General features: G+C 49.1%; 1 protein-coding gene across 1 annotated transcript in view; it reads right to left on the bottom strand.

Moving 5' to 3' along the window:
• epha8 (eph receptor A8) overlaps nucleotides 1-10,821 on the bottom strand; it is a 32,269-nt gene extending 21,448 nt beyond the window's left edge. The window contains exon 1 of the mRNA XM_003973762.2: nucleotides 10,483-10,821. Within this exon, the coding sequence (XP_003973811.2) occupies nucleotides 10,483-10,570 (88 nt within the window). The 5' untranslated portion in view covers nucleotides 10,571-10,821. The remainder of the gene's footprint in view (nucleotides 1-10,482) is intronic.
• Between the last annotated feature and the right edge of the window lie 14,038 nt (nucleotides 10,822-24,859).

Here is a 24,859-nt window from a genome sequence, read left to right as displayed (position 1 = left end):
AGGAGCGAGGAGCGAGGGCTACGACCCAAATACACTCCGGGAGGGGGTGAGTGAAGACTGGAGAGGTTCGCTACACACAGAGGGATAAAAACCCTGAAGCTCTGAACACAACAAAACTATCAGCCGCTGGAGAAGCAACAGATGAAGATGAGATCTTCCAGACTGAGGGGTCGCTCACACAACTCCGATGATCTGAGGACCGGAGGGGAGGCAGGGGAGGAGGAAGAGCAACCAGCAGAGAGGAGGACCATTAACCTGATGACTGGATCCTGACCTTCATCCTTCACAGGAGCGGAGATATTAACCTGCTTCTGGGAGATCTTCCCTCTGCAGCTTTTAGTTTGGAAGGATCTGCTGTTTTTCAGCAGTGGCCCAGTTTCCCCACTGGGATCATTAAAACTTGGTGGCAGCGCTACACCTACACCAACCTTCCTCCCTCCTCCTCTTCCTCCAAACTCTCCCTGAAGTTTTTCTCCCCGGAGAGCCTCTCTCCCCGCACCTCCTCTCTGGCGGACGCGTTGGCTTCTTGGTGGACGGAAATTGTTTCAACTTTCAAGGTTCAAACTGGATTTGAATTTACAAAAACAAAAGCATGAATCCAGACGTGGGCGTGAGACGTTTGGAGGAGCCCGACTGGGAAGAACTGGACCGAAGCAGGTAAAATCTGGCCCATGAGGACGGAGATTAAAATGTTCTTCTCATATTAAGACGTTGAATATGATGAAATGACAGCTCAGGCTTCACTGTAATTTATTCACCTGGATTAATTATCCAAGAAATACTGTTTTTATCATGTAATAAAAAAATAAATAAATGTTGGCAGGATGCACCAGGACGCACTTCCGAGGATGTATTATTCTGTCCTTGGAATTTTTTTCCTCAGCAGAAATGTGAAGTATAATAAATTTGGCAGGCTCAGCATTTTTCGTCTGTGTGTTTGTTGTATTTTATTCAGATCGGGAAAACTACACGTTTAATACATTTGGAAATTTGTGATTTTATAGAGAAGACAGATGACGAGAAGGTTCCGGTCAAATGGTGCACGTGTGCGTGCACGTGTGGGTGTGGATTCCATGCAAACTGAAGGGAATCGCAGGTTAAAGCATGGCGGCACGCCGGCGCTCCCAGAGGACGACGGCTGCACGGGCAAAGATTTTAATCATGGACAAAAACTGATAAGGACAAGAAGGACTAATGAAGCGTGTAGCTGACTGTGGTGGCTGGGATCTCCACAAATTACTCTCCTTCTTTTAAACAGTTAATTAATACCAGTCAGAGGCAGCAAGAAATTCCCAGGGAATAATAATGATGATAGATTATGAGATTATTCTGATTGTGTCATTCCGACCTGAACTCTGAGGAGAAATTATGTTGAGGAGTGAAGAGAGCCCCAACAACATCTTCATCACCTTCACCTTCACCACCACCACCACCATCATCTGCTAGGTTATCCAAAACTGGACTGTAAAACGGATGAGCTGGAGGAGGTAGCTGGGGAGAGGGAAGTCTGGGTTTCTCTCCTTAGGCTGCTGCCCCCGCGACCCGACCCGGATAAGCGGTAGAGAATGGATGGATGGACTGTAAAGCCAGTTTGTTGTGGGGAACAGAGGAATGTCCGCTCCTGTTCTGCACTGGTGTCAGAAATCTCCCATTTACACATGCCAGCTCTGAAACTGGAGCTTGAAGGCTCCCTCATATCTTATTTTAGCAGGTGCTGCGAGACCAAGCCTTCGACGTTCCTGCAAGGCATCATGTTTGCTGCATGATGAAGGGTGGAAGACGCTCGGGGCCAGTGAGGCTCGGCCGGTCCCAGGGGAGGAGGGAATGAGACCACTGTGCTGCCCAGGCCTGCCTCTCTTCCCCGGGGAAACATCCAGGCAGATACAGATGTCACCGTGGAGAGGAGCACACGGCTATTTATGGAGCAGGTACGAAGGAGGGAACAAGCAGATGTAAATGAAAACAACGATGGAGGAGGCGACCAGATGAGGGGGTGTTAGCTGGAACTCACTGGTTTCTGATGGAGAGACAAGATGGGTTTTATCTTCACGGACTCCCCATGAGCACCAGAGAGCTTTGTGAGGTTTGGCTCCTTCTTTAATCAATAATATTACTTTCATCTGAACATTCCACCAACACTTACTGTCAGATCGTTTCACCCCAGCACGAGCATATACGTCTGTCGTGCTGATGCCCTTTAATTATTGTCAGTGAGATGACACTTACATAAAAAGCTCCTAACGTTAGCTGATGTTTGACGATGAACGGTGATAATTACCGTCAGTTAAAATGGCGTCAGCGTCTGATGAGACGGCGTGTTGGCGTGAGCTCCACCCGCGGCTGAGATTATTGCACGGAGTCTCCCGGCCGGGACTTCTAATACAACACCTCGGTCAATAACACAGATAGCTGGAAAATAGGACTTCAAATGGTCCCATCCCACTGAGTGGTGATCAGATGGCTCCACACGCTCGGAAACCCCTGTTTTCCACTGAGACGTTGCCTCAAGGCAAACACTGGCAAGTAAAGAAAGCTGCAAGTTGAATCCTTGAAGGTAGAAACAGCAGTTTATTATTTCAGAAGACTCGCGCCCGCGTGCACGTTTGATCGAGTGGATTTTAAACAGCTTTGGCTCAGGTTTCACTGGAAAACAGAAACAAACACAATAAAAAGAGTGCCCCGGAGAAGAGGTGAAGGACTCCCGGAGGCGGGAAAATGGGGGTTTTACTTGTCCCACTGACTTTATGGATTCATCATCAGCATGAACTAATTAAATTTGATCGTTTTTTTCCCGACCAGGGTCAATAATGCACTTATGTATCTATAGTTGCATGAAAACAAACCCGCTTTCTGCCCTCCTGTTGTGGCGCCACACCACAACGAAGGGGTGTCACAATCCAGCGGGTTTTCCGTCCTACCGAGGCCTGGATCTGGACTCCTCAGCATTAAAGGTCTCCTCTTGATTCTGTGATGGCCATCTGGATCGTCCTCATGCGTCTCACCTGGGAGCGGCCACTTGCCCCGCCCCTAATATGGGACACCTGTGTCTTAGTGTATTTAAGTCCATGTGTCTCTTTGTCAGAATTTTTGAGATTTCTTTTTACCATGTTGAAATTAAATTGAGCGTTTTATGAGCTGTTTGTGCCTTTAGTGTGATTAAAGTGATTAAAATACCCACTATTTTCCTTCTGTGATAGGGAAGGTTTAGCCAACTCTCCACAGACGCGGCGTATAGCTGTGTATAGATGTGTATAGATGTGCATAGATGTGCATAGATGTGTATAGATGTGTATAGATGTGTATAGATGTGCATAGATGTGTATAGATGTGCATAGATGTGCATAGATGTGCATAGATGTGTATAGATGTGTATAGATGTGCATAGATGTGTATAGATGTGCATAGATGTGCATAGATGTGTATAGATGTGTATAGATGTGTATAGATGTGCATAGATGTGTATAGATGTGTATAGATGTGTATAGATGTGTATAGATGTGCATAGATGTGTATAGATGTGTATAGATGTGTATAGATGTGCATAGATGTGTATAGATGTGCATAGATGTGCATAGATGTGTATAGATGTGTATAGATGTGCATAGATGTGTATAGATGTGTATAGATGTGCATAGATGTGTATGGATGTGCATAGATGTGTATAGCCGTGTATAGATGTGTATAGATGTGTATAGATGTGTATAGATGTGTATAGCCGTGTATAGATGTGTATAGATGTGCATAGATGTGCATAGATGTGTATAGATGTGTATAGATGTGCATAGATGTGTATAGATGTGTATAGATGTGCTGCCCAGTTGAATGTATGGATGATGAGCTCGCTGACGCAGACGCCAGCTGCTGTCCTGGCTGAGCGTCCTCCTCAGGGAGTACATAAACACTGCTCTAATTAGATGTATGGATCTATATGTGAAGCTCTCAGACAGACTGAAGGTGGCAGAGATCACAGACTGAATTTCCTTCCTCTGTAATCTGACTCAATATGACAGAAGCAAAGATTCTTCGATCTGATTTTAACATTTAATTATTTTGGGAGGAAACTCTCATTAAATGTCAGTGCAAAACATTAAAACTGATGTTTTTTCTGAATAAAATACTTGTTATCAAGTGATAACATTGATGTCTCCACCTCTGTGCTGCGGCGTGTGTGTGTGTGTGTGTGTGTGTGTGTGTGTGTGTGTGTGTGTGTGTGTGTGACATATTTGCATGAGGCCTGTGATAGATGGAGCGATTATTCCCTCATAGAAACAGATCCGGCCTAAATCCATCAGCATCTGTTTGCGACTCATTTGTGGGTGATTTGTGTTTCCAGCTCCGCTCCGAGTCGCAGGGATCCGACACCGACCCGGCAGCCACGGGAAGAACACACACGCCCTCTTCTCACACCTCCCTGCGTCTTTAGCTCTCTGATTCAAATGGTCGTCTTTGACTCAACTAAAGGAGGATTAACGGCTGTTTGTTGTCTTCATATGAAATATGTTTAAAGGACGTACAGGAGGGCGTCACGGGTCATTTTCTAAAAGGAAATTAAAGTGAAAAAAATCTGTAAAATAAAGGAAAAATCAAGAAAAAAAACTGCGACCGTTTCCGTATTTCTTGTTCAATTTAAAATTGAATTCAAGCCTGAAATTTCTAGTCAATATTTTTTTCATTCATTTTTTTTATTTTTATTTATTTTTATCCTTTTTTTCTGAGGTTTTAAGCTGAGCACTTTCATTTTAAAGATGTTCGTCCAGGATGAAAACTTTCCACACCAGCAGCCCTGGAAACTCAGCCTCGGTGCTGAGGGACTGGGATCGACTGGGATCGACTGGGATCGGCTGGGATCAGTTTGAACGACACTTACTGCACAATTAGAGAAGAATTAGACGGTTGAATGTGAAGCACTTCAATCACGTAACAGCGTGGGGTTACCGGAGCAACAGAAATGCTTTACATACACATCCCATCATGGAAAATGTTCCCATCATGGAAAATGTTCCCGACCAGGAATGAAACTCACACAAAGGTTAAATTGAAGCCTCACTCTACTGGCTCCATCCTGGTCCCCTAAAAAGGAGTGAGGGAGGTTATTTCCCGTCGGGCAGGAGAACTCCGGGATTTTTCCCTTTCCTTTACCCTTCAAGCTGCTGCGACTCTCAAAACACTTCGAGCACCGACGGAGAATCCGACCTTATTAGCTGGACGGTTGTGTGCTGCCGCCGTGATTGCAGCAGGTTTGCAGTGTTTATCAGAGCATATTAGACCTTCTCTGGGCCTCTATCAAAGTAAATGAACATTTAAATCCTTTAATGGATTGAAGCGAATTGAGAGCGCTGAATTATCTGCTCGCTGTTGTCCGCTGCATTTGATAAAGGCACCTGCCGGGGGAAGTTTGGAGACGCAGCCTCCTCCTCCTCCATCCGTCCCTTCATCCCATTTTGGTTCTCCCACCATCTGCCTCGGCCCTCCGTTCTCCCTCTCTCCTCCTTCGCCCCAGCATCCCTCTATCACGGACCTCTTTCTTTCCTGACATTTGCGCCTGTAAAGGAACAGAGCCAGATCTCCATCCTTCATCAGTCTCCTTGAAGCCGGCATCACAGGGATGGCGCTGTAGGAGGCGTGTGCTAACACAACCGCAGCTCTAGCCCATTATAGAGCTGTCAAGCATGCCCAGAAGCTCCTCTCCGTCTCACTCTTTTGCATTATCCTCAGCCACCCCGGAGAGATATTCTCCCTCATGGGGTGAAGGTGAAGAAACATAAATTACCCAACGCCACAGCTCCAGTAGGAGAGCATAGCGGAGTGGGCCCAGGGGCTACTGAACTCTGGCCAGCCCAACATCGGGGCTTTCTAACGGGTCAAAGCACCCAGGAGAGGCTCTTGCTTCGTGAGGCCTCGTCCGCTTTGGCTGCCGACGCCACTTTATATTGATCGTGCTGCTCCTATATTCCCGTCCGCTGCTGGCTAACAAGGCTGATGTCTCAATAAAGAGCGGAGCCTTGGGGAAACAGCAGAGCCGTCGGCCGGCAGGCAGGAATCTGTGTTCTGACGAGCCATCGGGCAGGAGGAGGGAAAGGTCCGGACCCGCGCTCGTCATTCCGTGCTGCACACGCGGGCCTCCCACCCGCAGGATCACGCTGCAAATTGCTCTCTATTAAAGTGAAATTGAGGAAAATAACAATTTCAACATTTATGGAGCTTCGATTGGGTTTATTGCTTCTGCACCAATCTTCAGCTGGAGCCCGGCGCTGATGCTCGGGTCGGGTATTATTGGGTTTTACTAATTATGCGATCAAACGGAGCATCGCTCTTGTGTGAAGACGCTTAAAGTTCAACAACACTTTCCTGAGAGTGTAATTTGAGCACGTTGGGCCTTCCCTTCACTGTAATAACGCTGTTATAAAGCTTTAATTCAAACATGAGTTAGCGACAACAATTTAAAAATGACGATAGGATCGTAAAAAAATCAGTCATTATCAGTTATTATCAGTCAAATCATTTTAATTTTGAGATTAAATAGAGGCATTTTGTGGCATTTTTTCACCAACTATTTTATTTTCAAGCATTTTTGGACACTGTCGACGAGGGCGCGGCAACAACGTTGAGGCGCTGCCGGATCAGTCCTAACAAGGATGAATTACAGTTGTAACAGATCTGTTATTACACCATTATAACATGGTCGTTACGGCACAGAAATATGGCTGCACAAAAACAGATTTAAATTTCTGAATGTTCATGTATTTAGGTTAATTTACCTTTGTGCAGCATGTTAAATGACCCATTCGGTAGCTGCCAGGATGATGTATAAAGCTGACTGCTATGTTCAGTGTAAACACTTTTTGTTGTTATTGTTGTTTTCTGTCACGCCGTTAACGCCACTCTGATCTAAATCTAATTTCTCCTCTTTGCAAAGCACCAAAACGCTCGTTAACCAACCGAATTTTAGAGTATTTTTGTATCATAAACGGTTGGAAGACCCTGTTGTTGGGGTTGTGTTCTATAAGATCCATACAAGATCCACCCAACAGAAATAAATGGCTTCTGAAGCTACGAGATCCCACAATCCTCCAATTGTCCGATGCTGAAGAAGTGGCCGAGCAGAGCAAACAAGGCACGGCGGCATCCGTGTGACAGCAACACGCGCACAGATAATGAGGCTGACGCCGGTTTCTGAGTTTGATGAGCAGCTGGAAACACAAACGGCTCCAAGAAAAGGAGCAACAGGTGATGAAGAACGAGTGGAAAACAGCGTTTAGTGTGGTGAGGAGGAGGAGGAGGATGATGATGATGACACTGCCAACACGGAGTTACAACATCCGGGATGTTTCAGTCCATAAAATGCTGCTGCTCCTTTTTGAAAATGGGGTCGAATGAAAACAGGAAAGGAAGCTTTTGGGCCGTGAAACAACTTCCTTCAGGCTTTGATGAGGCCCTCGTTATTAGTAAATACTTTAAATTTGAAATGAGACGAGCGAATGATGTTGAGACCCGGTCCAGAAACCTCGAGCGAGCAGAGCTGTAGCAGCGCCGCTGCCGACCGGCCGGCGCTCGCAGCTTTGGACCCTATAGATGCGTCGGCTCCATCAGACGCACTGCGGCAGGAGTAGCTCCCCGTATCGCCCGGCGGAGAATATATAACTAATTAATTTTTGACCAAAGCCGCTGAATGATGGAGTCATGTAGGGAATCACAGGCAAACACAGGAGCTGCTGGAGGAAAATCCCTCGTTTTCAAAATGGAGCCTCACAAAACAAAGAGGTCGCGTAGCTTTGCAGCTAAAACAAGGAGAGGATTAAACCGACGTTCTGAGCCAGTCAGCAAAACCAGGCAGACACAAGACTTCTGGAACCTTCCCAGTGGGCCGCCAAACCACCGGGAGGAGCAAAGAAAAGTGGAGCTGCCCAGTGGAATCAAAGGGTTACGGGTTCCTTTTCTTCTGTCCTGGAGGCGCCTGCAGAAAGGACACAGCGGGGAATCATGTTCGGAATCGTACGTCCGTCGAGCGGGCGGCCGTACGGCGCCGTTTCCTAAACATATAGCGGGTCCTATAGCGGGTGAGGGGCCGATCAATAGACGCAGCTTCATTTTTTCTATTTGGTTATCGGCTGCGGCCTTTAAACGGGGTTCAAACGGCCTCCGAAGCGGCGGCTTTGGGATGGCGCCGGTGTCTCGCCTCCCTCGGTCCCGGCGCAGCAGAGACGTGTGGTGATGAGCGTCCACCTACAGTCGGCTCATTAGCAGCGAGTCCTGTTCTCCGCACGGCTCTTTTCATGTTCCTCAGCGTGAACAACAACCTGGAGGAGCGCTCGCTGCTCGCTGGGAATGAAGCAGCTGAGTCGGGAGGTGGCACACAGACGGGGACGGGGACGGGCCCGGCGACCCGCCGCCGCCTTCACACACACACGACAAACGAGGCCAAACACTTCCACCGCTCGTCTCCGCGACAGGAAGAGGTGTTTCCGACTTCCTCCCACCTTTGTTTCCTTCTGAAGACGGTTTCTGCAGCGTAATGCTGCTGCGTAACGAGGTAGATTTTGGAGAAAGGAAGCGTCATCGGACACTAAATGGCTTCTGAGACGAACTACCAGGGAGCAGAAAACAGAATCAGCTAATAACCGTCGCTAATCTAGAATTGACATTTAATCACTTGATCTCGGTGTCAATGAGCTCTAAGTGACAGATCAGAGATCGATAAGTAATCTCGAAAAGAACTGATACTTAGAGAGCAAATTAATTGACACCGTGAGATTAACATTAATAAATAAGCTATAACACAATCAAAAGATTCTTGATCTCAAAAACCACAGTTTTATTTTTAATTATCAAACATTTTCAGTCGCTGTTTTTAATCAATCAGACTGATTTACGCTTTCTAGGAAGTTGCTGTGGGATCTTTATGTGGCCTCGAGTGTGCGTAATGCTGCTCCGCTCCGCAGCCGCGCCGGAGCTCCAACAGCAGAGCAGGCAAACAGCCGTGAGGCTGCACAACCTTCACCGTGCGTCTGCAGCCAATATTTCACACGTTCATCAAAGGAAACAAACAGAAACACGCTGCGAGTGCTGGACATCCTCCCGCCGTGCACGGCTCTGCGTTTCATTGTCCTCACGCACGCAGAAGCAGACGTACACAAACATGTGAGTAATTTATGTGCCGAACCAAGATGGTGACCACAGCAGCACGTTGCCTGCAGCCGGCTGCAGAAAAGAGTTCCCTTTTTTCAGTCAAAGGGAGACGTCACCGAGGTCCCATCTTTGTCAGCAATCGTATATAATTTAAATGTAAATTGTTGCTAATATTGGGAAGGAAGGAAATATTTACTTTTCTCCCGTTTAGCGATAATTCTTTACAAAAGCAACAGTCACATGACTCAAATGGTTCAACTGTTAGTTGGAAAAAGCAGCAGCAACTATTCTTATCGTGCATATATAATCTTTTTAGCGTTAGCATCGGATTAATGTGAGTTTGGGGTTTGGTGTCACTTTTAACCCCTCGGTGCCGCAGTGGGCGTGAAACACGGAGCATCAAAGGAAACTCCGATCGGGCCCTGAGTCACAGCATAGCAGTAAAAACAGAGATCTAAAGAACCGAACCGCGGAATTATTTCGCAACAGCGACGAGAATTTTGCCGAAAAAAAGAAAATAATAAATCAAGTAGGAAAAAAAACGTGATTTGGAAGAAATCAAATCACCCAAAGGAAACTTCATTAACTGGGAATAGGGAGGCCGAAAATAAGGTGTAGCGTCGTCCTCATCACACGGAGGCTTTAATCAGCACAGGGCAACAATCATCAGGAGAGGTGAGTCCTGATGGGAAAATGATGCAGGGGATAATGGGAACGTTAGCCGCAGGGCGCCACGAGCGCCCGAACGCGTGGGGGCCGGCGCTCTCTGACCGGGACGCTAACGTGGCGGCCTCAACCGCTCCGCTCGCCCACCGCGACCTCCGCGTCGGCAGCTGGAGAAGGCCTAAAAGGTCACCGCAACGATGCCGCCCAAACTCCTGAGACCAGACTCATGTTAAGTGCTGTGTCCCTCTCCCACACACACACACACACACTCAGACACACACACACACACACACAGGGACTTTGGTGAGCAAGTTTCTTGGCAGAAGGATGAAGGGCAGAAGGAAGGAAGTAAACAAAGTCAGTGAGACGGAAGAAAACACACTTGTATTTCCTAAAAATGTGCGATGAAGCGGGTCACACACGTCCTCTCCTCTCGCCGCCTGACCCTCAGCAGACGCTGATCCGACAGACATGAACAACAGGAGCGGCGGCGAGGCGGCGGCGAGGCGGCGGCGAGCTCGCATGCAGCCGTCTCGCAGGTCCCTCCGAACGGCTGCTCGCAGCCAACTTTCATGTCAGCTCTCACACTTCTGCTGCTGCCACGTACGGAGAACGCTCCGGATGGGAGCCTATGGATCTCTCTCCCTGCCTGCATCCCTCACACACACACACACACACGCGCGTTCTTACCTTCGTTGCTGCTGGTTCCTGCTGCTCCCACAGCCTGCATTGATATAGTCCACAGCAGCATCGCAGCCAGCCCCGGATCTGAAGCCATGGTGTTCTCCCGCACACCCTGCCAGTCTCCCTCTCCTCGTACTCCGGCGCCCTCACTCTCCCACTCTGCCGCTCGCTGCCTCCCTCTCCTCTCCTTCCTCTACTGTGTCCCAGGGTTGAGGCAAAAGTGAGAGCCGGCACTGAGGAGAGTGTGTGAGTGTGTGTGTGTGTGAGGGCTGTGTGAGGGCTGCCAGCTCATTGGGCTCGTAGTTAGAGCCTGCCTCTGTGGCTCACTACAGTCTGCCGGCTCCCTCTCACACACACACACACATACGTACATACATACAGGACCTAAACGTTGAGCGGGCAGCCGTGGGGGAGGGACGAGAGTCGCCGCCGAAGTCTCACAGCAGCCAATTAGAGCGCGAGATCAGTTGGCGCTGCGTGGAAGATCTCCATGTCGCCACACCTTCCCTTCGTACCTGCTCGCCCTACTCCTGTTCTGTGTTTAGCATTCACCCTTTTACACACACACACACACACACACACACACACACACACACACACACACACGCACACACACACACACACACACACACACGCACACACACACACACACAAAGAGTCTTGACACAAATATAATCATCAGGAATCTAAAACAATGATCAATTTTTGATGTGAGTGTTTGCATGTGAGTGTGTGTGTGTGTGTGTGTGTGTGTGTGTGTGTGTGTGTGTGTGTGTGTGTGTGTGTGTGTGTGTGTGCGTGCGTGCGTGCGTGTGTGTGTGTGTGTGTGTGTGTGTGTGTGTGTGTGTGTGTGTGTGTGTGTGTGTGTGACGCTCTAAAACTCACAGCTCTTGTCCGAATGAAGTGATTTCTTGGTGGGTTCGCACGCGCAGCTGTTTTTATTATTGTTACTTTAAATGCTGCTCATGGGTTTAGAACCGAGCCTGTTCTGATCCGTCAGCCGGTTGGATCTGGAGCTCACCAACAGTCAATAGGAGGACTCTGAGGAGGTGGGAGTGTTTCTGCTGCAGTTTTCAAGGTGACAGCAGGCTGTGGCGGCAGCAGCCCAGGTTAGAAACACCGGTCCCAGTTCTGCTCCGGTTCTGTGCGCTTACTGGGCCGCTACCAGTCAGACTGGATGAAGACTTGTTGTGTGACGCGACAGAGAAAATCTTCTATCAATGTAATTCATCCGTTTCGTTTTCCTTCCGTTTTATTCCATCGCGTTGCTGCAAACATTAACGATTATTCTGATTTCAGTCAGTAAGAAATTAAACGTAAACGTTCCAATTATTTCTGCCCCAATTAGACACAGAAATAGAGGAAGGAAGGGATTTTAACCAGCAACTCTCCGCTACAATGACGCAGAAATATGTGTTGTTATTACTATTGTTATTGTCACTGCAGTGAAGGACCCCGGTGGTAATAATATGGTAATAATCGCGCTGTAAAGGTGTTCGTAACTGCTCGTTTCCAGAGCTGCAGGCTGCTCCCATTGTGCTCGTGCAGAGGGTGCGAGAGCAGCCCAGCGTCCAAACTGAACACAGAACGCCATCGCCGTTTGGCTGCTGTCACCGCGGCGAAGCCCGGCTGCCCGGGCGCTCCGTTGGCCTCGCCCGGCCGTGTGTTTGCCCTACAAATACCCCGGCCTGTAAATGAGGACGTCTCTGAATGGTGAGAGTGTGCAGACATGCAGCTGGAGCGTTCGACCAAGGAGAGGCGGGGCTAATTGAGACGAGTGTCCGGGCCAGGCCACGCCGAGCCTGCCAAGCCCCCTTCAGCCCCTCGGGCTGGGGGACACTGGGGTTCCTGTGTGGGTTCAGAACGCTTCCTCAGCAACATGGATAGGGGGGTACTGTGTTGATGGGTGGTGTGTGACGGCGTGAAACAAGCGAAACACAGTGGCACAAACAGAAAAGTGACCACAGAGTGTGTGGCTGCTTTTATGCAGCGGGCTCGGAGGCGGCCGGGACAACAACCCCGGCGTCTTCACCCCGACGCTGAGGTGCGGGGGAGAAAAGTGCACCGGGAAAATCACAACAAAGCTGCGAACTTCATGGGCGCCTCACGGGTTGGCCGAGCTGTGCAGAGGAGACGGGAATAACGCCGAATAACGAGGCGCTGAATAACGCAGGGTGGGTTTTGTTTTGCTTTTTACTCAATCCGAGTTGGACTGGCAGAAGAAAGAAAAGGAGCAAAACAAAAACAGCTGCATCCTCAGATAAAACTTGATTTGCGGCTCTATCGTTTACCTTTTGCATCTCCCGTAATCGATTTTCAACGCAAAGACGCCCGTTTTCCACAGTCAGTGGCGAGAATGTTCAGTGGAGTGTGTGAGTAATTCCACTCTGAGGGACGGAGTAGCAGGAGCACGTCTGAACAAAGGGCTACCTTGTCTGTTCGTCCTCTCGCTGGTGTTATGGAGGGAAACGCTTGATACAGCTCATTCAAGCGTGGTGCGATTTGGATGGGTTTGTGTTTCCATCATGGCAGCAGCCTGGATGCTAATATCTGCATCAGCTGCGGTGTGACATTTTATCAAAGAGGCGCCGTGTGGCTCATCTATGGATGGAGAAGAGCATGACACAGAAGACAAACGAAGCTTGGAACTGAAGGATAGTGTCGAACACATGTCGTACAACAGACATAAAGTAAGAGGTGGCTAGAGTTAAGCTCGCCACTGTTAGCGTGTTTAGCTGCCCTATTTTCTGGTAATGTCCTGGATGCGTACAGACAAAACGAATCTATTCCAGATCATTTCAAAAACACACCTGATCAGAACAACTGAGGGGAAACGTGAGGAAACGCGCTGGTAAAATGTGTGACGATGTGTTGCACAAATCTGACAAGCTGAGACAAAACTAGAAGTCCCCTGCTTCTGTGTGTGTGTGCGTCTGTGTGTGAGTGTGTGTGTGAGAGAGAGAGCGCGAGTGAGCAGATGGCAGGGGTCAGTGTGCGCTCACTGTTGTGGTGCTGGCTGGTGTGTGTTGGCTAAATATAGTGGTGTAGCGACAGAGCTGCGGAGGGCGTCGTTGTCACTTCACTTTGATTCTTTGGTCCATTTGCTTCGCTTCACCTCCGCGTAGCAAATTAGCCTCAACAGCTGCTAAGATGCTCCGCTTCTGCCTTTCTACCGTCTTTATGTTAACTCACAGGTCGTCAAATGTTTCCTAGATGAAGGTAAAAATCACTTTTATAGCCATTTTCTCCTCCTCATTAATCTTCTGTCAAGCAATAATTTCCAATAATTTTGCCTCAAGCTGTGAAAATTCAAATGTTATTTTTCTCGTTCTTCTTCTCCTCGATGTCATGACAACATCCATGAATTTTCATCAGGTTTGCTGTGGTCAATTTATTGAAAAATTCTTCAGGATCGAGAATAACGATTCACTTAGAATCGAGTGAGAATAAAGGTGTGTGTTCTTGGTTGTTTGTTTCTCTGGGCTTCATCCCAGAACATGACGGGAACCCTATTTTCATAAATATCTCTCAACTCTGAGGGACACTGAGAAGGGAGGTTCTGCTACGGCCTGGTCCTCGATATTTGTGTTCCATTAGTGGGAGTGTTTGCTTCTGTCCTCTCCTCAGGTGCAGTAACGTGGGCTTCAACATAAACCGGCTCTTCTGCCGCTGTCATCTGCTCCCCGGAGCTCCTCACCTGGCAGCTCACGCAGCCTGTTTAAGATGCAACAGCAGCTGCTGATTAAGGAGACCCCGGAGACGTGGACCCGGATCCATTTAAGTGTGCACACGAGAGTCGTGTTAGCACGACCTGGATGGTGGTCGTACCCAGCGGTCGGGGTTAACAGACAGCTTCCAGCTGTATATAAAGAGGAATCACGTCTGAACCTCAGGTGGACTCTAATCCAGGCATGGAAGCATTTCAGAGACGACCCGGAGAAAAGCTGAAGTTGTTTATTTGCTTATTTCCCAGCAGGCCGAGCAAAGGGAAACCGTCCAGGCTGGGCCGCATATTTGCAGTTTGGTTAATGGAACACTTGGAGTAAGATTTGATTCTTTCATTCGGTCGACGGTGGCGCAGCAAAAACATCATTAAGCACGGAATTAGAACTCACACGCCAGCCTGCGTGCGCATCAGCGCAGGGGAGATAAAACGCAATTACAGCGGTTTGAATCCGGTTTGGTTCTTCCACCGTCAACAGGCGCCGGCGCGGCGGCCGCTACCTGCAACTCGGCCAATTACTGTTTGTGCGCCGTGTTTTTGCAGAGGAACGAGGAGCAGCAGGGACCGTGAGAGGGTCTTAACCAGAAAAACATCAATAACGAGGTTACACTTCCTGTATGGCTGCGCAGCATGTTGGTTACACATCTGAGGGAACCCATTAGCTTCCTTTGGACGAGGGACGGACTTGGAGGGGTCAGCGTTGTTGTTGCTCTGCTACAATTTAGTCCTAATTAGCAGCCTCTCTGAGCCTGAGGCGTCCTCTCACACACACCCCATTTCCTCCCAATCGATTTCCATGAAAACCAGAATTAGCCACCGTGACCCAAAGTGGCCGCGTTCCCGTGTTTCTGTAAAAACCGCCATCCCAGAAGGTCCGGATCGACGAGCTGTCTTGTAGCTCGTCTTCCATAAAGCTCGTCGTGACTCAGACGGAGTTGAGGCCCGCTGAGACCCGCTGAGGCCCTGGCAGACCGTCCGCTCACGCAGTGTCACATGACATATTCTGTCCCAAAGATGTTGCTATAATCCCGGAATAATCCCGGAATGCGTCCTCCCGCCGTGCTGCAGCACCTCTGCTGAGCTGTTGCTCCCAAATCTGGAACTCCAGGTCTGGGTTCAGCTCTGCAGAAACCCTGAGCTGGTCCCAGAGAGGCTCGGGCCGGGCCGGGCCGGCTGCTGCTGTTGGTCATGTTTACAGGACAGCAGGTGATGGACGGGGTCAAAGGTCAAACTGGAGACGGACCACTATTGTTGTTAGGAGAGTGTGGAGACCCGACTCAGGTTCAGAAGATCCAAAACACGAACGGCAGGAAGGGCGATGGCGGCGTCCTTTCACACGGGACCCCGATAAATGAGGGAACGGGCGTCATGGAGGAGCGGCGTGCTGCTGAGCGCCGCCGTCAGGGCTGCGCCGTAATCACGCACGTCCTCCTGTCGTCTCCGAACATATCGCTCATTTGCACTTCTGAGGGCGGCCTGCGTGTGCACGTGAAGACAGGCGTGGCCATTCCGTCCAGGAAGCTCTACGGTACAACCCTAAAGCTTCACTGGTGTGTGTGAGTGTGTGTGTGTGTGTGTGTGAGAGAGAGAGAGAGAGAGAGAGAGAGAAAACACACACTCGTAAACACACTTATGCTAAACAAAAGGACAGAAATAGATCCTTAGGTGCCGTGCAACACAAAGCAGGGTTGTCTCTCTTAATGGCGCTCCGGGCGAGAAGATCCCTTTATCCATGACAGACGCTCGACGAGCAGCTTCCAAACAAATGAACAAGAAAGAGGAGGAGAAGGAGGAATGAAGGGATGTAAACAAGGACTGTCCCTTTGAGAGAGAGAGAGAGAGAGAGAGAGAGCAAACACCTCCAACACAGAGAGGACTGCCCCACGTGCATGTGTGTGTGTGTGTGTGTGTGTGTGTGTGTGACAGAGAGAGAGAGAGGGAGAGAGAGAGAGCAGCATTCTGAATGTATCTTTGTGCTCGTGACTGAAAAGGATGACAGAAAAAAGCCGTAGGAGGTTACCAGGAGCATTGAATCATGGGAGGTAGGGTCACACAGAGTTCAGTGTTGATCAACTTGACCCAGATTATTGTTCAAACACACACACACACACACACACGGAGTTGATGGGCTTATCTCATTTGAATGTGGATTTTACATTTGTTAGCCAAGAGCAGAGAAAAAAGAGGCAGAAAAAAGACACAGTAAATCTATTTGTGTGTGTGTGTGTGTGTGTGTGTGTGTGTGTGTGTGTGTGTGTGTGTGTGTGTGTGTGTGCGTGAGTGCGTGTTCCTACCACATATTTCATGGTGAAGCAGATTCAGTTGAAGCTGCTGTTCTCTGCTGGCCGTTAAATGATCCACAAACACATTTTACTGTTTATTTTCATCTGTTTGTCATAAAATAAAATCACTTTTAAAAAAAAATCTAAATTAAAAGTAGAAGAAGTGAAATCTTCTGTGGTAACGACTCTTACGTTCGTTGAGCAACTCATGGATCGGAGGCTCCCAGGGAGGATGTGGGGGCACCCGGTTCTGGTGGACCGGAGCGGCCCCGCAGAACCGCACTGGGATCAGAACTTCTGGATCCAGAACATGGAACCGTGGTCTACTGGAGTCTCTATAAGTGTGTCATCCAGAACAGTGATGTGAGCGTCGCCGGCACGCAGCTGCTGGGGGCCAACGGAGGACTTGTCTCTGTGATTAATGACGAGAGAGACGTCTCGACTGTAGCCGCACATCTGAATGGAGCCACGTGCAAGCGTGCGTGCACGTCTCTGTTGGTCTCTTTCTGTCTCATTCCACAAGTTAATGCTGCCACTTATCTCCAAGCCTGCATGCTTAACGGATTTTCTCTCTCCTCTCCAGGGCTCCATCCCTTCTTTTTTTTTTTTTGAGGAAAGTAATGAGGCCCTAAAAACAGAACACGGCGGCGGAGCCGCGACAGCGTCGCCGTGGCGACCTGCTCATCCGGAGGTCGTTAGGTGTGAACGCGGCTGAAGGTTCGATAAAGGCCACCGTTGAGAGGACCCAATAAACCCTGACGTGCATCAAACCAGGACGCCGCTGTTGCCGCCGCGCAGCGTGTTGCCGTGACTTTCACTTTTATTTCTACTTCCTGTTTTCCTGTGGACGTCCTGAGCACCTGAAGACAGAACTGCACGGCCCCACAGATGAAGACAAAGTCCTAAAGAGGTGCTGCTGAATGGGAATCTGCGCGGCGGTGGCGTCCGTCGGAGAGCATGCTAACGAGGCCGCGGCGCTCCTCGATGTCCTCTGGCTCCGAGCTGGAAAAGCGTCCTCTCCACAAACGCTGGAGACAATCACAGGGGAAGTAAACTGTCTCATATTGTCCCAGATGGACTCATTATCGGAATAATGAATATCTCCCCTATGAAAACTCTCTCTCACACACACTCTCACACACACACACACACACACACGTACTCCCTCTCATGTGAACACATCAAACAAAAGAGAAAAGTGTGGACGTGCAGAGAGGTTTTCCTGGACACACTCTGCTCATGATTAAAGACGCTGGGAATTCTGTCCACCCGGCTGATTGCCGTTTGCTCCCTTTGAATGTTCCGGCCTTGTGCAGCGTCACAGATGCATCCTGGGAGAAGCGGATCGACGCGGTCCCCGGATTTTAAACCCCACTTTTGTGTTTTAATGCAAACGAATTATTTTGTATCAAAGCGCTCCTGCGTGGTGCTGCTGCGGTCGTCGCTGACCCGGCAGAGCGGGATTTTGGACGACACAGGGAGAATCGCAGAGCACACACACACACACACACACACACCCTGTACACTGTGTGGCCCTGGCTCCTTTCCCATCGTTAGAAACACACCTCCGTGTGTGTTACCTGAGTCCAGCAGCTCGCTGAGGGAGTTTTTAAGTGGATTTCACGTTAGTCTTCAGCGACGTGCACATGCTCTGGGCGCGCTGGCCGCAGTTATTAGCCGCTTCTCCTCCTCCTCCTCCTCCTTTTTTCTCCACTGTTTCTTCGCCCTCCCTCTGTTTCCATTTAAAACAGAAGGCTAAATCCGCGTCTCTGATGACCAGCACCTTTCTAGAATGAAAACATCTCAGACGAGAGCCGGCGTCGTTGGGAGGGAGCTAAAATGGCTTCTGTGTGTCTGCAGACGGCAACATTTGATCCTCAGTCAGGCGTCTTCAACATCGATACCAGATCTGATAAAAGTACTGCTAAAAGATGCTCAAACGTTAAATCCACAATAAATAAATAAATACGTAAATAAATAACAATTAACAACATTTTTTTCTTTATCACACCTGAGATGAACACGAGGATTTCTGGAAATCCACGAATGTCTCGTATAAATAATGACATTTAAAAAGGAAAAGTAGAAAAAAGACAAGTAGATTAGTTAATTAGAAAGTGCCAAGCCGTGTGTGTGTGTGTGTGTGTGTGTGTGTGTGTGTGTGTGTGTGTGTGTGTGTCCACAGAGGATGACTCCTCCTTAGCTGGTGGCCTTCAAACCTGTCGATCTCACACTGGTTATGTGAGAGCTTATCTAGACCTCCAGCCTGGATATGGTCCACGCGCGCGCACACACACACACACACACACACACACACACACACACACACACACACACACACACACACACAGATGCCACTATATGACTCATGCAAAGATAGGAGAAGGGGCAGACAGAGGAAAGAGGGCAGAGCACTGATGCATGGACAACACCAGGCAAAGATGTCATGAAAGAAATGAAGTGAGATTCCAGACACAAAGCTTTAAAAAAAAAAAAGGCTGCAGAAGCAACATCAGGGTAGATTCAATCCCCCGTGGAGGCGCCCTGACTCCCCACTCTCCCCTCTTGACTCCCCCTCCCTTTGCTGGCTGCCTTTTGCCCTCCTCTGCCTCCGCTCTCCTCTCTTTGACGTGCTCTGTCTCTGTCCTATAGCCTCACCCAAAATAACCCTTTCTCCTCCGGCCGCTCCCGGCCCTCCTGCCTCACCAGCTTCTCGACCCATCCGTCACCCTCCCCGCCCCCCCCCACCCCCACCCAGGAAAGCATCGGGGATGGCCGATGCCGCGCTGTCTCGCTGTCTTTGCTCACTAATGCAAGTATTGAGCGGATTACAGGGAGAATGTGTTGACTGGGCTGTGAACCATTTCCATGGCTTCAGATCACAGACTGGAGCGGCCGCCCGGACGCAGATGACAAAACCATTACATTTACTTGATGTTGGAAGAATACGTATATAAGCACAAATATACGCACCCAAAATATACAGTGGCTCTAATCCTGGCTCAGGGATTAAACGCAGGTCATCGGTTCGCGGCGATATTAGCGGCCTTATTACGCTGCAGGGACGCGACCCAAGGGAGCAGCAGTGTGAGATTGGACAGGACCAGAGTTTAACATCTGCCCTTTCCAGACGTTTAGCCCATCAGGCACCAACCTCCAGCACCGTGAGGGGACGGGGGACGGGGGGGGGGGGGGATCCTTGGCCGAATCCACTCTTGGCAGCCTTTTTGTGGGAGGGTGTTTGAGAGTCTGCTGGTGTTTGTGAGAATTGTTTTTGTCTTCCAGTCCTGCACCTACTAGTGTGCCAAAGCTGAAATTTCATGGCTGGGGACTATCAGGGGTGATTCTGAGTGCAACGCCCGTGTGTGTGTGTGTGTGTGTGTGTGTGTGTGTGTGTGTGTGTGTGTGTGTGTGTGTGTGTGTGTGTGTGTGTGTGTGTGTGTTTCAGAGTGGGTTTTAGCACCCTGCAGATCTGTCCCCAGAAATCCATTGTCGGGTGCTTGGCTGAGCCTTTTCAGTGAACATAAAGAAATGTACACAGTGAAACGTGCACATGGGCCTCAGAGGTGTCAGGTCCGATCCTCCGTATCAACCAGGCAAATCGGAGTCATGGACAGCCACCTTTTGTCCCTCGACAATGGCTATCACCAGATATTATCTTAGACCTTTAGAATAATAATGGAGAGATTTACTTAAATCACAACAAATGATTCCACCAGTGACGGTATGAAGACGGACCCCCCACAGATGGACGTTCTTTGCATGGTCCTCTTCAGATGGATGGAAAATTTAAAAAGTGCCACCGTTCTTCAGGCAACACAGCGCAGCAGAGTTTCTTTTTCACCCTGGACTTTCTAATGTTCTCAATGTTTGCTCTTCCTACATTCTAATTTTTATTCTCCTTTAATCAGGCAGCTGCTGTTCTTCAGAACATTTGGTCATTAACTGTCTTCCACTTTTGCTTGTTCTCCTCATGGGTCACCACAGCAAATCTCCAGACCTCCTGCCCTGTTCCAGCCTTCTACCAGCAGGTTCTCTCCATCCTCTGCTTTCCTCCTCATTCCTCCATCTTCTCCTAGACAAACCTCCTCCTCTCCAGATTCTCCTCCACCTGCTCTCACCACACATCCTCATCACAGTGGCTCAGACACGTCCTGGACGCCATACGTGTCTCCTCCAGGCCTCAGGCATCCTCTCAGGCTCTAAGCTGTTGTTCTCCATCCTTGTCAGAAACATCTCCTTCCATACATTCTCAGGCCCACTATACTCTTCATTCACTTTATTTATTGTGCATATATTTCTATTTATAACTGGTCCAACAATAACAGCATCGCTCCTAAGGAGGAGTGCTTTTATGATGTTCCTCGGAGGAGATGTTAGATCTTATAGCTATAAAAAGTGAAGGCGAGGTGTAGATCGAGTCTGTCCTGCTGTGGTACGATGGGGCAGAGCTCTTGTAACCACATCAAAACGGCGACCTTTGCAGCATCCCTCAGACACGCTGGGTGTTCCTGGAGAAGCATCTGTTACTGTGACCCACCACTCTCCCATCCTGCTCCCATCCTGCTCTGAACCAGCAGGATTTCACCTCATGAACGCGATGACGTGGTCCGTTCGGACCGCTCTCACTGACGTGATAGAAGTGATTTAGAAATCAGAGTGTCTCCCGTTTCCAAAGGCGTTCTGTTGTCCTCGGCTGATAAGCTTGATATTTCAGTATCGGGTTCGCATCTCGACAGAGAGCAGCCAGTTTGTTTACACTGTAAAATCGGGATTATGGACCATGAGGCTTTCAGCCCACTGGCCTCGCGGTGACACCATCAACCTACAGAACTGAACAGAATCCAGCTTTGTTCCAGAAACCCGATTTGAAACGGTGCTGTCAGCAGCTCTTCCCCGCAGCCCCCTCGACCCCCATTTGGACCAGTGTGAAGATCAAAATAAGTGAGATGGTCTTTGTGTCACACAGTGCAGGAGGTCTTCTGCTGTAAATACACCTTCTTCAGAAGCAGATCCTCCACCAACCCCGGGAGAAGCCACAGAACTGGAACCTGGATTCAACAACAGCCAATAATCTCGACTCATCTCGGGTTTATTATATTAATAAAATAATCCTTTATGACCTGGGAGGGTCGTCCTTTTGTCTGAAGGACGGCGAGTCCTCAACTTGGCCCTATTGTCGCCTATTGAACGCCGTCTCTCTTCTGAACATCCCAGAATTCCAGAGTGAAGTTTCCAAACGTGTCTGTCGTCAGGCTTTGCAGGATGAGGAAACTGTGTTTTTGGCCCAGATTTCATCCTGCCGCCCCCCTGTGAGCTGCAACGAGCAACACGCGGAGCAGCATTTACACACATTCCGTTTCTTTCTGCACTGATTAATCCAGATAACGAATCAGGGCGCACGCGCTAATGACCCCGCTGGTTTCAAAGAAGAGAATTAGCTAACGCAGCCGGGCGACCGGCACAAAACGCACCAGCTCCATTTAGCTCCGAGAGGAGTGACGCTGAACACGTGACAGGAGCTCGGCTCCTCCAACAGAGCTTCAGGGCAGGTTAACTCTTGACGGAATCTCCTCGAGGATCTGATGACAGCTCAGACGCTGTTCCGACTATGCGGGATTTCCATTTTCATACAAGCAAACGGTGTTCCGGCAGGGAACTCTGCAGACTGAGAGCCAGTGTTAGTTTACCGGAGGACCATGTCAGATCAGGACAGGCTCTGGCAAAGATCCCTGTGTGGCTGGTGGACTGGGAAGAGTGCTTTTAGCCTCCCAGTCACGGAATTTGGATGACTTGATGATCACTTCCTCTCGCACTCCAGTGCCCCCCCCCCCCCCCCCACACACACACACACACAAAAGCCACGCAGCATTGTTATTTTGTGATTTGTCAATCGTGGGTTCTATTCCTGTGCTGTGCACCGGCGTGATGCGTCTGTGTCTGCGTTTCCATGTGTGTGTGGTCGTAGCGTGAGCAAGTGTGTATGATTTCAGTGCTTTCGTGACTTGCCAGGAAGCCCCCTGCTGTGCTGCTGAGTGCCTCCCCTTCAGACGCATTAAAATAAGATGAGTGTGTGTCTGTGGTGCAGTGTGTGTGTGTGTGTGTGTGTGTCTGTGTGTGTGTGTGTGTGTGCTGTAGAGATGGGGGGAGATGTAAAGGAACACAGACCTAAAGGAGCTCTTATTGCAGAACATGTGGTGATGCAATCTGTGTGTGTGTGTGTGTGTGTGTGTGTGTGTGTGTGTGTGTGTGTGTGTGTGTGTGTGTGTGCGTGTGCGTGGGTGTGCGGTCACTCTGCACGTGCATCTATTTGTGTGTTCTGTGTGTTGGAAAGTATGTGTGAGTCCCAATGGGCCATTAAACTAAGATGAGTGCCACGTTGGATAGCAGGAAGGGAGCGGTAGCGGAGGAGATGTGGACATGGTGAGTATTTCGCTCTTAAGTGCAGAACGCGTCTTTACCCAAGAGCCTCTGCTCTCATGGCTGCTGTCTGTTGTGCTGCAAACTCTGTCCACTTATCTCCTCCACCAGCAATCACCACAACCTTAAACACACACTCTATCGCTGGCCTGCATGTTTTCTTCGGTCTGGCTCCCTCCTTCCTTCTTTAATACACGGGTTCCCTCCAGAGAACAGAACAATGCAGAGGAAAAGAGGAAAAGTCCTGCTGATTATTCCACTCTAAACTATAAATATACTGATTTTTACACCATTCCTTTATTTATACTCCTCATTATCTCTTGTCTGACATTTTGATGAGTAAGAATTTGGTTAGAACATCTGAAGGCAGCTAGGAAACGGACTCAGATAGTCGGGCTTTCAGGATGTTCTCAAGACTCAGTGTGATCTACAAAAAGGGTCTTCTTTAGGTGGTGGGGGGGCAGCGACAGCTATAAATGGATCAAGAAGTCCAGGAAGTTTGGCCACCTGCAGCTAATTGATCAGAGGACGGTCTGCAGAGCATGGAGCAGGCTGGAGCAGCTAACCACGCAGAAGGAGAAGGCTGCTCTCCGATCTGAGCTTGTTGGAAATGCTAAATCACCTTGTTCATCAGTAACCTGAGTAGCAAACCTGCTCGCTCTCCTTGTTTACATCTGCTGTCCCAACCCTCACAAAGGGGAGTTCGGCGCTCTCAGCCTTGTGAGTAGCTTCTTCTGCAGATTGGAGAAACGCTCTGATTGCATCTGCCACTTGCATCCCCACAGCTTTCAGTTGAAAATAGAGGCGAGAAGCTGATTGAGACTTTGGAGCTTGGCGTTCATCCGCTGAGACGCCAAAATCACAGAGCACCTTGTTTTCGCTCAATCCCACCGCAGGTTCTGTGGTGAACTTCTCGCCTCCGCCTGCTAAATCACGTTAGATTAGTCGTCACGGCTCAGAATGCTAAATCAGGTGTTAGCGCGTGATTAGCTCACACAAATCCAAGCTGCCAAATTACAGCGCAAAGGTATCGGAGCGACTCCGTCTCCGTCTTCTCGTCTTCCTCTGTCAGGGCTCCTTCGTGTTGATGAACGAACAACCATGTGACCACGTTTCCACGACACTACTGACAGGAAATGAGGTAAAACCTGCTCATTCCTCCATGATGATGTTTTTCTTTATTTAAATTCTTGATATATCATTTCCAAGCCGAGTGGACCGAGTCAAACTTTGAGTGTGGAGACTTTGAAAAGCGGAACAGATGAATTCGCTGCCCACCGGTGTCTCCTCAGAGCGGCGTAGGCGGCTCGTCTGGACCTGCCTGAAAAACTGTGGATTTGAATCTGCTCCATGACCTTTATCAGGAGGGGCGTGCTCGCCGCGTCGCTCTGTTTAATGAAGAAAGGGCAGGATGAAAGTGCTGCTTAGAGAGACATTTAAAGAATATTTAGTGCATTTCTGCTCAATTTAGAAGACAGACTGGAGGCTAACCATGGTGGCTGCAGCAACACCGGACACACAGAAGCCATTTCAGCTACAGAAACCTCTGGATGTGTTGCTCACCTGAGTATATGTTTGCTGGAATGCCTTAAACTTATTCGCTTGAATGTCTCGGAGTTCCTCTATCAGAGTCACAATACTCTTAAATAACATCTAGCGGGTCACATTTGCTCCGAACCCAGGAGACGCAGGAAGTCACAGCCTGACTGGCTCCTCAAGATGCTGTTGCAGTCGGCTGATCAAGCAAATTCCAGCCTTCTGTCTTACACCCTCCTGCAGGCGCGTGTGAAGAATCCACTGAGGAGACCTCGTGTGGCTTCCGTGTCTGCGAGCTGTCGGACCTTTGCGTTACATCACAACACATCTAACGCACCAAAGATTGGAGAGAAAAGTGGAAAGTTAATTCGAGCCGTGCTATCATCCTTCTGTCCATCCCTGTTTCCTCAATAAGAGAGAC

Source organism: Takifugu rubripes, chromosome 19 (genome assembly GCF_901000725.2).
Source record: "Takifugu rubripes chromosome 19, fTakRub1.2, whole genome shotgun sequence".
Taxonomy (NCBI): domain Eukaryota; kingdom Metazoa; phylum Chordata; class Actinopteri; order Tetraodontiformes; family Tetraodontidae; genus Takifugu; species Takifugu rubripes.
The sequence above is the reverse complement of the archived record's forward strand: the minus strand, read 5'-3'. Positions and strand labels throughout refer to the sequence as shown.